This window comes from Malurus melanocephalus, unplaced genomic scaffold (assembly GCF_030028575.1).
Source record: "Malurus melanocephalus ecotype Western Australia unplaced genomic scaffold, MMel_1.1 scaffold_51, whole genome shotgun sequence".
In the NCBI taxonomy this organism is placed as follows: Eukaryota; Metazoa; Chordata; class Aves; order Passeriformes; family Maluridae; genus Malurus; species Malurus melanocephalus.
Window position 1 is genome coordinate 1,293,198 of NW_026623283.1, and position 14,529 is coordinate 1,307,726.

At 40.2% G+C, this 14,529-nt stretch overlaps 1 protein-coding gene across 5 annotated transcripts in view; it reads right to left on the reverse strand.

The window, feature by feature from the left end:
• Positions 1-14,529, reverse strand: part of HECW1 (HECT, C2 and WW domain containing E3 ubiquitin protein ligase 1) — a 250,690-nt gene that overhangs the window by 91,497 nt on the left and 144,664 nt on the right. For 4 of the 5 annotated variants that reach the window (XM_057365332.1, XM_057365336.1, XM_057365337.1 and 1 more), the window contains one exon: positions 3,755-3,833. In XM_057365332.1, the coding sequence (XP_057221315.1) occupies positions 3,755-3,833 (79 nt within the window). The remainder of the gene's footprint in view (positions 1-3,754; positions 3,834-14,529) is intronic. The other variant, XM_057365334.1, reaches the window with a different exon arrangement.

Here is a 14,529-nt window from a genome sequence, read left to right on the forward strand (position 1 = left end):
TACTAAGTGGATCAGATAAACCAAAGTGTTTCTATCACAGGGCTCCCAGGCAAAGTATTAAAGACAGTGAAAAAGATAAGGTTTTTTTTCAAGCTGTAAATGCTTCAAAGAAAAACAAAACGGTTTCTCATTTGTGTAAACGAAGGGAAGCAGAGGTATTAGGAAGAAAACAGATGTATTAATAAATGAAAAGTAGTAGTGGAATTAATTGCTCTAAAATGCCTGAAAGACAAGCTACCTTTGTAATTATTTTCATCAAGAAGGAAAACACAGAAAAAGTTTGAACCACTAATGTGAACAGCTTATCACAGCAAGGGGTGTTTTTATCACTGCAAGTGATTAACCACTGGAATGAAGAATCATCTCTTGGTATCCTGAGATCCTGACAACACACTTGTCTGTGACATATGTCTGAGCCAAACTCACACAAAGCTCACCTCCACAGAGCAAGGAGTCCTGTGCTAGATAGGATAACAGAGTAGTTGAATTCAAAGCCTTCTGAGGCCTTTCAAACTGTTAGTCTAGAGCATGGCAGTACTTTGTAGGCACACTTGTACTGGAGGTGGTGAAAAAACCACCTCACCTAGACACAAAGTGACGAGTAAGAAAAAGTCAGGGGATTAGTACTTATRAAGTCAGTCACTAGGATTTAAAAAAAATGTTGGAAAATAAAGTACATTATATATCTGCATTCTGAACACGCATTTCATCCTAAAAACTACTGTCATAATGATCCTTGTGGACCTTATACTATTTTCAGTTGTGATTTATGCTCTAATTTCTATAAATTGACAACTGATATAACCTRAATACCTCATCTGAAAGCCACATAAAAATAACTAACAATATTCTAAGAGAGGTGTGATGAGGATAAATGCCTGAATGTGAAATATTCAGATCTTCTGGTCATTTGTTCCCCAAGAACATTTATAAATAAAGTGTGCAAACACATGACATATGTGAAATACTAAAGCCTGAAAAAAGTTATTTGATGCAACACAGAGCTAGGAGGCATATCATGCAAACCTCATGATAACACTTTCTAAATATACCAGCCAACAAGACTGATTTTAAGGGCTTTCAGCAAATGCGTTATACTGCTGCTAAACCATGAACCTGCAGTGAAGTTGCTGGTATTTCTTGGGAAGTTTAGCTCATTTTTTCCTTCTGTACTTCATGCAAGACAGCTGTGACACTTTTCAGCCACTCTATCATTAATGTGACATTCACTGGTAACAGTGGGAAATGCACGTTTGGAAAGTAAAGGCAAAGTGGACCGCAGAACCTTCCTTAAAGGCTTTTTTCAGTCTAGATAAATTAGAATTAAAATATTTCTCTTGGTATTTTAAATAAGGAAAGCTMTAATAATAGTGTCATCATAAAAATTATTAAGAAGCTTAATCATGGGAAATTATCTTTTTAGAGATCAGTCTTGCCAGTGAACCTATTAATCTGAACAAGACTTTCACAGGACCAACTTCAAGGAAGCAAACATGAAGTAAAAAACCCTCCTAGCGTGCAAGTGTAAACACTCTGCTATTTCCATTCTCAAGAACCTAGTCATCTTTTCATGCCTTGAAGGATCACTTTACATCTTCTTCACTGTTTGACATTTTTATTCAAACCAGAAATCTTTTCTCAAAAAACCCTTCCAGTGAAACCAATTGAATTTTGTCTAAACAAATACTCAATAAACTACAGCAAGAATAAAGYACTTTTCCAACAGCTTTTTAGAAATAACTCCTGTTTCTACAGAGTTCATTTTAACATAGTGTCTCACTGGATTGTCTCAGCATTAGTGAAAGCAATACAAGTTAGCTGAAATATAGTGATGTTGTTCAGCATTTCTTGAGATGTGGCCTCCTTTGAGATTTTTCTCTCCCATTCTAGTAACTTCTTCTTTAAAAAAATATATGACATGACATAGTTCTTTTTGCATTCTTTAGATGACAGACTGCTTAGGGCATGATGGCTCTGTGTTGGTTCAATGGGCTCCAGTCACACCAATAGTTTTTTTTTTTTAAACTGCACCAAAATCAACCATAATTTGGGAACCTAACTTTTAAGCAATGATTTTATTAACTAATGACTGAAGATGACAGTATACCAAAATACAGATAGTGAAAATGAAGACTTTTCAATGAGCCAAAAGGACTTGTGACAATAGAAAGGTTACTGCTGAGATAGCAATGCAAATGGAAAGGAATCCCAGTTCTTTCTGATGCCTCTGGGAGGCCTGGTTTGATTTGCATTTCATTAACTAGCATAATAGATRTAGGAATAGCAATAATTTTGTATTGAGAGAGACAACAGATTGTAGCTGTGGTATTGACTAAGAAAGAAGGTAAATCCTTGTGATGTGCTAATCTGTTAATTTCAGAAGGACTGAAATGGGACTACTTGATACCATACATTTTTGATAAAACAATTGTGAAATTTCAGATTAATTGCTTGTGAACCACTGGAACATCCCAATCGCATTATGGGGCATGGTCTTTATATACTTTAAATCAAGCTGTAAATGAGATACTCTAGTTTATAAAAGGGCCCCCTGAGACMACATTATTTAGGAGTCTCACAAATTACTACTCTTGACACCTCTTGGCTTACTAGGCCAAAGAATCTGAGAGAATGAAAAACTGTAACTGGTTCTGGGCCAGATTTTCTGTGTAAGATTATTTATGGACATTAAAAAATATTGTCTACTTTTTCATTTCTGTTGAGCTAAACCTGTGGTTTTATCAACTGATAGGTGGATGTCCAGTGTGCAACTTGGYAAAAGTCATGTGTTAAAAAAGCCCTGCCCAATGCCAGTCTGATCTGCTATGTATCATAAGCAGCCTCTCAAGAACCACAGTGGCCACCTAGTTTCAAAAAGCCCTGACATGCATGCTTAATAGAGGGAAGCTTGCAATAATTCATATGGCCAAAACCAATCATAAAATGAGATGCTTGTCCAAGTGTAGGACTTTACAACTAAAGGCCTATACCTGTAACACTTTTGAACTAGGGTAACTCTTTTTACTCTGTACKACTTGCTCAAAGAATTTCCAAGTCAAGTCAAACATCTTTTTCCTCGTCTTCCAAGAGCTAAAAAAATAGGGAAACCAACCAGCAAGCATAAAACTCCAAAATGRGAGCCATGAGCATTTCCATTCTCTTTTGACAAACTGATTTCTGTCTACAGATGTGATTTACAGGTTGTTTTTACCAAAGTCAGATTCGACGGTTCATAGCTGTTACATGGGAACATATTAAGCCTTTAAAACCTGCAGTGACATGCCAAGTGATGAGTATTCTTCATGAAATGCAGAGAAGTGAGAGCAGTCTTCCAGCTCAAGAAGTCTGAGAGTCACTGCTGAGCAAYACAGAGAAACTTCTGCACCACAGCACCACAGCCTCAGGTCCAGACCTTGACTGTGAGACATGCTTTCCAAGGAACAGAGTACTAACACAAATCACATTTTGCTCTGTAAGTAAAGCACATGCCTTTGATCTTGCTTTCCTTGACCTACATATTTTAATGTAAACAGAAAAACCTAACCCAAAATTCTACTTGAACAAGACACTTCAGCACATTAACTCTCATTGAAGGAAGAGAGGGTGGCAATAATCACAGATATTTATTCTGTCTCAACAAAGAACCCATGCATAAATATGTATATACACATATACAGACGTGTACTTGAAAGGTTCTAGTAACTTCAGTTTCCAACTCTTTGGGCTTAAAACTTTCATATCAGCAGTGACTTACCTGACAATGAAAAGCTTATCAGTCTCCGACTTCCTTGTCCCTGGATTGAGTCTTCATTGGTGATGCTTTTAAAAATCTGCTGGAAGATAAAGAATTATGAGAAACAGTAGTCTCCAACAACTCCTGAACAGAGTAATTGCTTAATAACTGTCTATTTTACAGATTCTCAGTTTTACAACTAAGAATCAATTATAATACAAGAGATCAAAACCATGTTTTTATCTAGGTAATCATTTAACCATTAATGGCCTAAGTCATTCCTTCCTGGRAGTTTTCCTTAAAAAAACAAAATGATGGAAAAATACTACTGTAATTTGAATATAGCAGTTCTTAACCCAAAAATGAATTACATATTAATCAGGAGATAAAAACAGTACATAAGGATGGCGATGTGGCTATCACCTCTTGAAATAACTTCCAACTTTATAGCATCCTATTACTCGTGGAAAATCTTGTTCCAGAAAGTTTATCGCATACCTATGAGAAAGACTTCTGAGAGATTACTAGTACCCTGCACAAAAAAACATGATTGTGAATTATGCTAACAATGTGCGTTGAAGGTGAGCTGGAAAAAAAAATAAATTAAAAAATCCACAGATTACTCTTGGTACTCCACAGTTCAGTTTTTAATGCCAGTCTTTGGTTCAGCGAGTTTATTGGGAAACTGCTGTTGTGCAAATTAGGCCCCAAGGGGTGTCAGGAGAAACMCACCACCAGCAGTTTTCACATGAAGTCCCTGAGCAGGGCAAAGGAGATGCCATCGGGTATCAGACTCCAAGTTCAGCAGGGAGGTGGTGCTACTAGTACTGCTTCCCACCGACTACGGAGCCAAACCAAGCACTGCTCTGCCCCCGGGAAGCAGCAGCTCCATGTCACTCTTGTCATTCAGCTTTCAGCCAAAAAAGAAAAACAGCATTTATGCTGTGAAGTTCCAATTTCTGACGGGAAACAGTAACTGAAGTCCCACTCAGTCGTGACTCATTGCTCAGTATATTAAATATTGTGTAGTCAAGCTTAACTTAGAAAACAAGCTGCTCTCTGCCCACAGACAGTGCCAAACCTGGGCAAGTGGGCACTGCAGCTCAGCTAGCAGTGATTAAATAACCCGACATGGATGAGGCCTAGATCAAAAATATATGGGTTGAATTTAGACATCTGTGTTGGTTTTGCTTGGCCTGTTTTTTTGSTAGTGGGGTGGGGGTGGGCGGGCACMAAGACAGCTTCTGTGAGAAGCTGCTAGAAGCTTCTGCCATGTCCAGCAGAGCCAMTCACTGATGCCTCTGAAGATGGACATGCTGCTGGCCAAGCCTGGGCCAATTAGAGATGTTAGTAATTCCTCTGTGATAACACATTTAAGAAGAAAATCAAAACAAGAATGCACAGGTTTTTTTAACCACAGAAGAGGAGGAGGTGAGAACATGTGAGGCAAACAACATGGAGACCCCAAGGTCMGTGGAGAAGGAGGGGGAGGAGATGCCAGAGCTGAATTTCCTCTGCAGGCCATGGTGAGGACCATGGTGACCCAGGCTGTCCCCCTGCAGCCGCTGTGGTCATGGGGGATGCAGAGATSCACTCCCAGCCCGTGGGGGAGGTGCCCACACCAGAGCGAATGGATGTCTGGAGGAGGCTGTGGGCCAGTGGGAGACCCRGTGGAGAGAGGGGGCCCTGATTCCAGGCTGGAGCAGCCTGGCCTTGGAGGACTGCAYCCCAKGGACAAGTGACCCACAYCACAGCAGTTTTGGGAGGAYTGTCTGCCAGTGGGAGGAGCTCACATTGCAGCAATTTTGGGAGAACTGCTRCTTGTGAGATTTGGAACCACRTCAGAGAAGTTCACAGAGAACTGTCTCCTGTGGGAGAGACCCCACGGCACCGCAGGGAAGGACTCYTCTCCCTGAGCAGCGGAAAAAGACTTGGGCGATGAACTGACCAAGACATCCCACCCCATGCCCYGTTCCCTGCACTGTCAGGGGCAAGGAGGGAGGGGTTGGGGGAAGAAAGGGTATCTTTAAGAGCTTATTCTACTTCTCTTTATCCTCCTTTGTCTCTGTTAGTAATAAATTAACTTTCTGTTTTGCCCTTGGAGTGTTTCCTCCCAGTCCTTATCTGAACTGATGACCACTTCGTAAAATTTTGTTTCTCTCCTCTGCCCAGCTGTGGCAGAGGAGGGAGACGGAGTGGCTGTCTTGGGTGTCTGGCATTTGGCCAGTGTCCAAACCATGACAACATCCTTACAAAATAATGGGTTCTGCTGGACCTGACTTTTACTCATAATCATTTTGTTTCTTCCAGACTATCTAAAGGGGATAAAGATATTGAGTAGAGCAGGACTATGAATAAATTCCAGCAGAAACATCCCTATTAGATCACAGCTAATTAGTTGCAATTGCACTATTGGCCTTCTCAGCTAAGTAGGTTTCAATATATTTATTGATCCCACCACTGATTTCTGGATAGAGACACGTGTAAATCAGAATATATGTGACTATGGGAATTTTATGACAAGAACTTGGCAACTTTTGCCAGCYAAAGTTGTGATTCCATCAAGAAACAATGACATTTCCTTTTCAACATGTAGTTTTCATACTATGCCACTGCCTAACACAATTACACATTATACTTTAATGCTTACTTCTATGGTCTTTTCATGATTTTGTCCAGGATGGTAACCGGGCCAGCCAACCTAGATACGTACACATTTTCAAAATGTGGTCTCTTCCAGTCCTTCAATATTTCTCTGTTTGTTTTTTTTTTTTTTTTTNAATTTGCCATGTATGTCATATATCATGCCAGTATGAATAGCTCAGCTGATGGAATTTGCCATGTATGTCATATATCATGCCAGTATGAATAGCTCAGCTGATGGCACTTTGAACAAACTGGGGTAGATCTGATAGAGTCCTGCAAATCTATTCAAAACTTAAAAATATGTTCCTATTAGATGACCCTTCAGGGGCCATATCCACATTAGTGAAACGGTTTTGAGTTCCAATAGAATGTTGTCACAAATCTTGATACAGGGAAAGCATCCTCAGCATGGTCAAACCTGCACTAGCAAAGCTGGCCATTATACAGGGGGAGTAATAACACATGCAGTTCCATAAGTGAAACAACAACAAAATAAATTTATTTGCTCCTGAAGGGTCCCTCTGTTCTGWGAAGCAGGAGCACTCCACAGAGCCCTATGAAGTGCTCACCACTCAGCCATGCAATCAGGGCTACTAAAAGCCAGCCCTGCTGTGCAAAGGCGTTCCATCCTCAGTAGCTGATCCCTGCATAACTCTCTGAGACGCAGCACTACATCAACATGCCATTTTGAGAATGCCTAGCACTTAACCTTAGCAATATGAAACATTTTCTGAAAGCTTTTCTAGTTTTATTCCTGGCCAGGTGGATGAGAAAGGGCAGAAAGGCTGAAGGAGAGAGGCTCTTGTCCTTGGGATTGAAACCTCGGATGCCTCATTAAAGATGTCGTACATCTGAGCCTCCTGTGTACTCTACCACCACAAACCTGTGCTCTTCATCCTCCAGYGGTCTCAAGGCACTGCTCTGTCACTCTCCTCACACACGCAYAGMACCTTCTCACYCACRATACAGGTCCTTAGGTACRCCAGTRCMCATGCCAGAGCAGGCYCAGGAGCAGGCAAAYATCCTCTCTCAAAGAATGGGAAGRGGAACAGGAAAGCCATGAAAGTGATTATACTTTAATAGTGGCATTTGTAGAAGTCAGAAGGAACAGCAGGGAAGGAAAGGAGAAAAGTCTTGCAACATTACGACTGATTTTCTGAAAATAAAAATAGCTATTTGGTGCAGTCTGGATTCACTATTTTCTAATGCTATMCCAGCCTGTCCCCAGTAATGAAGACAAGGCTGCACTTGATGCAGGGCAGGGCAAAAGAGGGGGAGTGGTCACCAGTGCTCACCAGTCCCKGGATCAAGTGGATTTCATATTACCTTGAGGACTGGGATGGGGACATGCACAGGTCATACTGTTCCTGCTTGCCATTTATCGTGAAAAAGATCCAGACTGATTTTAGTGGCTGCAATRTAATTACATTGGGAGTTTTGTCACTGTAAGTAAACCTTGAATTTAGTTATCAGGAGGTAAAAACCCCTTTATATTCTCAACTGCCACTTAAAACATGGTTAGTTGACAGAGAGACAACATTCATCTTGTAACTTGACATCCTATGGGCTTGAAGTCCTTCACATGAAAAGGAACAAATGTGATTTTCCCTCAATAACTTTTGTGCTTTTTTATGCCCTTGAAGTAAGACATCTGAATCAGCTTAATATTTTCAAGTTTATAATGCCATTTTTGCATATTGTGCRAGTCCTGCTGATACAAAACAGGATYAATATGCTTTTACTACATGCTTCCATTATATCTAGATATGAAGATGGGACTTCAAGCCTAGCTGAATCTCMCTCTAGAAACCAAAGGCTTCCTGAACTGGTTTCAAACCTCCTTTTGCTTTCCTTGAATGTAATTGGAGCCAGCATCATTGCCACTGATGGGAGCATTTTATGTTCAAACAGTAAGAGAGAAGCATCTGTACTTCCTTTAAAATTTTCTCCTGTAAACATACACTGTAAAACCTTATTCTGGTCTGCTACAGAGTTCCCCTACCTCCGAAGCATGGTGAAAGATGACTACCAGCACTTGTGATGGCCATCTGTGAAATGGAAAGGTACTCGAGGCCAGACTCAAGCCTGCTGGGACTTGCTGACCTCAGGAAAAGGTCCATCTTTGGTGGTGCTTTTCATTTTTACAGTACAGACAAAAAAAGAAGAGAGAAGGAGATGAATGAAAGYTAAAAATAATAGGCTTGTCCTGGAATCACTTTTCCTCGTGAGTAGTTCCAGCAAATGTTAGAAGGAAGTTAAGTGACCCTGAAAAAGAAAGGAGGCAGGTTTCATACTAGCAAAGGGTGCCCCTGAGACTCCCTTCCTTTTCAGCCAGGGTATGTGTTATGAAAAAAAAAAAAAAATCTTGAGAAATCCCAGAGTCTTACAGTCCATCGGAGGCTGAGGCAAAATTCCAAGCACATCACTAAAAAATTTTTCTAAGCAGAAAGACAGAAACAGAAACTCTCACAACTAATTAAAAATTAGTTTACCTAAAATACCTTTCCCTTCAGTAGTTTACCTAAATACRTGAAAGAATAACAAGGACAATATTCTTGTTCCTGAAAATAAAGTAGCTTACTGGGTATACTTATGGTGTCCCTATTCAGCCTCCCTGTTGCTCTAGGTTATGATGAGGCAAATACTTTTGGACACAGGTATGGTGTGAATACTGGTCTGGAAGAAACTAATTGTTGTAACTGTTTACCTGGTGCTGTACTAGAACACCCCTAACGCACATGCACTTTGGTTTGCATCCCAACCTGTTTTCAAACTGCACATGTTTCTCTCACATCCAGCCACACTAGATGTACTCTAGCAGCAGGGTTGGACCAAGGCTAGTTGAGAAAATGTCCAAAATGTGTCTACTTTTGACCACAGTGACCAGTAGTAGWGCAGCATGCTGGCAAAACCTCCTTTGCAGCATTAAATTCCTCTCAGCATGTTTGTCTGCTGTGCAGAACAACTTAACTATTCTTAAAGTTCCACTGATACAAAACAGGATAAATATGATTTTATTACATGCATGTACCACAGCTGACAAATGCAAGCACTTACTCCTTTTCCCACACACAGGACAGGAAAACACTGTTATGTCATAGCGTTCTGTAGCACACTTCCTCTCCAGAAGGAAGAGAATTTCTATCCTCCACCAGAAGGAAGAGGACATTTTTTGCCACTGCACTTATATGAAGAGATTCAACAAAGCTAAGTGAATTTTCTTTTCCCRTAAGTAGAAGAAACACCTAGATTAAATAATCTTACTTCTTACTGACAGCCAAAGCAATTCTGTATCAATAGCTTGTGCTGCAAAAGAATGGCAATATTTAACTGGTAATACAAATTACCTCATATAGGCCAGTATTTTTTCCATTTAAACAGAGGAAATTGCAGTGATATTAAAATCAGTGCTGCACTACYTGTTTGCTTTCATGACTTTCTTTCATTGTGAACATCACGGACATGACCTAATGCTCAATATAATTAAGTTCCAATTTTACAAGATGCTAATTAAAACCTAGAACATTTTACACTGACAGCACAGATTGTAACTACAGTAAAACCTAACACAGATTAAACAGTCAGGTACTGGAAACTGGCAAAGCTCTAGCCTGGGCAATACTATCTATTCACAAGGATTTTCCTTAAAATAGTAGATCTAAGAACATATCAAAGTATTCAGAAGGCCTCACATTTCAAAGTTGTACTTTCCAGACCTATAATCAAGATGGAAGTCTACAATGAAAGAAGACTGGAAGCACAAAAGTAAAGCAGCAAAATACTTTCTGTTTGCACACACGGGCTCTTAGGATCAAAAGCAGTAGATTTAGAGAATTGCAAAAAGGGAAGGCTATAACCTGGGCTTGATTAAAATCAAAAGTGAAAAATTGCCTCAACCCCAAACTGGGCATCAGCAGACAGAAAAGGTCTAGCTAGAAGTGTCAGAGCTAAAGATGTGGTGTGGCAGGGCAAAAGACAGGCTGCCCCATCACTGTCTGTGCTATGCTTGCTTTAAGCTACAGTTCTGTTCTGTGCTTTTCAAGAACACCGAACTTGCCAGCAGATTTAAAGCAAAGTAAGTTGCTGATTTCACTTTAAACCAGCTTGGATCTATTGTTTTAATAGACTAGTGTGTGCACGGCACAGGAGTCCAGAATGGTTCTCAAAAATTTATTCTGCCCGAACCTATTTCTGTTGGCTTTTACTGTTGCAATTTTGACTTTGCTGAACAATTATCATTAGGTCAACTCTCCTGAACAAGTGGAAAAATGTTTACATTTTCTACAGCTTAGCAGTGAAGCATCTTATCAGAGTAAGAGAATATTAGACATCATCCCAAATTCACACTTCATATTCTACCATCTTCTTTAGAGAGGGAATTCCCCAGCAGATCTGAAAATGGGTGAATATTACCAATTCCTCCCAGGATCTGAATTTAAAACCAAACTGTTTTGTAAAATAAYTGACTAAGCAAACACAGACTAAGTGCCTCCTTTCATTCTTTCACTTGGCTTCTTCAGTGAWGAAGCTGCTCTGGGATGCAAGGGGTGAATTCTGAAAGGAGCAAATGCAGATCTGAGCTCCCTSACTGCCACTGACAGAATTATGTCTATAATCCCAGGCACCACTTTAGAAATCTACCTCTAATTAGTGGCAGTGCTTCCGTTCTGCTAACAGAATTATCCAGCCCTTGAATGCAATATATTCCACTTATCCTGTTAGCTTGCTAAGCCATTGTGCTGGCACCGTGGTATTTTTCTATCAGGTGCCTCCAAACAGCTGCTGCTGCTGGCTCACGTCCCTGCAGGACTGTGACCACACACACGGTGGCTTCCCCATGTGCCTTGGTCAGCAGCATTCTAGCCTTGTAATACACCACATTCTTAACACCATTCCCTAATTAARTGGAGAATTTGCCTTTTGTGGGCATATGAAAATTGCCCTCCCTCTGTAGAAAACACTTTTTGCCCTATCTTGCACAGTGTTTCTTGATTACTTCATTTATTTGCAGGAGAGAGAATTTTTTCATTCCATAAACTTCTGTCCTAGAAACCTCTTAAATAGGTAGCAAGAAAGTGAGCAAACATTATTTTTTTCCCATGGAAAATGTTACGAATTCTTTCACCAGATTCTAGATAACAAACTGTGGCAGCCAAACTAAAATACTGGAAAAAAAAATCTGCTGCTTAATATCATCAGCAAAATCCTCTAGAAGGTGACTAACAACAGGCTTAGGACAAGAGGACATCCCRTGAGAGTACACACCAAGTAGATGATGCTTTCCATGTCAGCATGAAGCTATTTCATATTCTCAACCAACCCTATGTGTGTAGGATGCTATTTTAACATTAATAGAATCTCAAATAAGGATGTTAAGAGCAACCACTTTCAGTTAAAACAAAACAAGGACTAAGACAATAAATCAGTATCTCACACAGAGTCCAATATTTTTTTTTTCTTCCAAAAACCTATTAAATTTAGCTTTTTAATTGTTTCAACAGCTCTGCCTGATAAACTTCAGTTATCCTTTGGCAGCAGAGGAAAAGCTTTGGTTAGAGATTCTGATCTTCCTTYRCTCTTTGAAAYTTCATTTAAATAAAGTCTTAGMTTKTSAGATACTTAAAGACAACAACACATGCATGTGGTAGGCTTTGGGTTGTGGTTTCTGGACTGATGGTCAGACTACATCTAAGCAGCAGATATCAAACTTCTGGGAGGATTGTTTTCTGCAGCATATCCTGCCAACTACCCCCACACTGGCTCAGAGGCTGCATCCTATTTGATGCCAATGGCCCTGTGAGACATAAGAAGTCTCTCAGGAAGGTTAAAGTGGTSCAAAGCATGACACTAGTTTACATGTTCAAACAGACTGTGGTTTAGTTAGCAGGGAAGGTGGCTCCTTGTGGTTGCTAGACAGCTTTGTGCTTCCCAATGTTACCACCAATCAGAAAAAAAAATCTAAGAAAATCTGGGGTTATGATCAGTTACACCAGGTAGCTGCCTAATGCAGAACAGGATTGGCCTTGTAAAACTGACAGGTCCATACATAGAGTATTAATGTGTTTAAGYACTCTGACAGCAGGAACTGCTTGTAAATATTACCTTCTCTGGAACAGCTAAGCAATATACTACAAGCCACTGAAATAACTGGGAGGTTTGCCACTGACAGATGAAGAAGCCTATTGGACACTAGTTGGATCATGTAATTTTGAAAAAAAGTTGCCCCACAGACTTGAAACCTTTCATGAAAACACTTTGTTTGTATGGAGAATTAAAAAATTGCTGCCAACACCTTTTCTCCCTTTTCACCTATGAAATGACCAGTCACCAAAACATAGGGCACAAATAGTGGAAAAACTGAYACATCCACAATGTATTTGGAAGACAGAAAACTATTAGACAGCAGCTGCCTTCAGTACAGCTTCAGAAGCTCCTCACTCTTCTAACATAGTTTGGACGGGATGAGTAACGGTGACACGTGGGAGAGAAGTGCACCTTTCAGCTAAGCTGTGTGTGAAGAAGAGCTCAGAGCATTAGTCATGCTGTCAAAGCATCTGGACAAGGGAACCAGTCAATGACCCTTTGCACCATTAAAGAAGCAGCCAGGCAGTGAACAATATCCATTCTTCTAAATGAATGCCTCAAATACCGGGTCAACTATGAATACTGTTATTTCCAGAAGGGAGTTACAGACACTTTACTTTCAGCCTTGGGTCCTAACTTTGGGCAGAAATGAGGCAACTKCAGATTTATAGTCTGAATTTAAAAGTAGATAAATATCTCTGATACTTCAAATGTCCTTTGATCTTGCTGAATTACTAATAAAACATTTCACTACACAGCATTTTTCTAGTTACGATGCCACAAAAAGGCTAAAGCTGAGAAGAAAAAAAAAATCTCTTAAAGCATCTACAGTCACTTAGTTAATGCAGCCTCATTCACACTCAGTGTTTCTCCTTTGTATCTTTTAGCAGTTCCATTAAACTCATCAGAAACTGCTTATCTCACCTGAGTAAACCCATGGGTTTGTTTTTTTGTTTGTTTGCTTGTTTTGTTATTTGTCTGGTTTTGTGGTTGCTTTATTTTTTTTTTTATTTAAAAATAGCTTTGTTTTCCAGCTGTCTTCTGCTGTCTACAGCACTTGACGTTTTGCTTTTCTTAGGCTGCTGCTTTCTAGAATAGCTGACTTCAAAAAGTCAACAGCCCTCTCCACTGAAGAGGGCTTGTGGGAATACTGATTGTAATCAAGCTGCTATAGAATAACCAATGTTGGAGGAGATCCCCTGAAGTCAWCTGACCCTTCAGTCAAAACTGGTCCAACTTGGAGCAGGCTACTCAGKGCCCTGTCCAGTTCAGCTTTGAGTATCTCCAAGGATAGAGATCTCTGGACAACCAATTCCAATGTTTGASTGCTGTCTTGAGAAAAGAGATATACCTAAATCTAATTAGAATGTCTCTTATTGTCACTTGTGTCCATGACCTGCTATGATTTCAACATGTGCTGTGAGTAGTCTGCCTCCTTCTTTCCTACAATATCCTTTTAGGTAGTTAGAAGCATCAGTAACATTCCACATAAGACTTCCCTTAAGACTGAATAAATAACTCCATCTCTATCTCTGCCACTCCTCATATGTTAAGTCTAGTCTGAAGAACGAAGAAAACRGAGGCCAGACTCATCCTGAAAATGACCATGGCAAGGCTCTACAGCAAACCTGAGGGATGGCAAGGACTTCTGAGGAGGAGCAGCTTTTACAAATCTTTTACAAATCATTGATCTCCAGTAACAGATTAATTCATTACAGCAATTTAGTCGCCACCAAAAACCTTATGAAGGATTTGGCCTGGTGCATATTGGATGCAAGACTTCTGAACATAAAGTCATTAAATACAACAGAAGGGGAAAGTGGTATAAACTAAATGCAGGAGTGCTGTCACTTCAGAGAGGTCATTAGCCACAGCAGACCTGCAAGCTAAGCCTGACACAGCCACAGCTCAGCCCCACAGCAAAGGAGGAGATGTCTCACRTGCCTGGGTGCTCCTGCCAGCTCTGACCACACCACTGTGAGGCTCACACAGTTATCAGCCTCCTGTCTGAGAGGCAGCCAAGTGGTCCTAAAGGCTGGTTATGGTCAGAGCTCAGCATGCTTTTC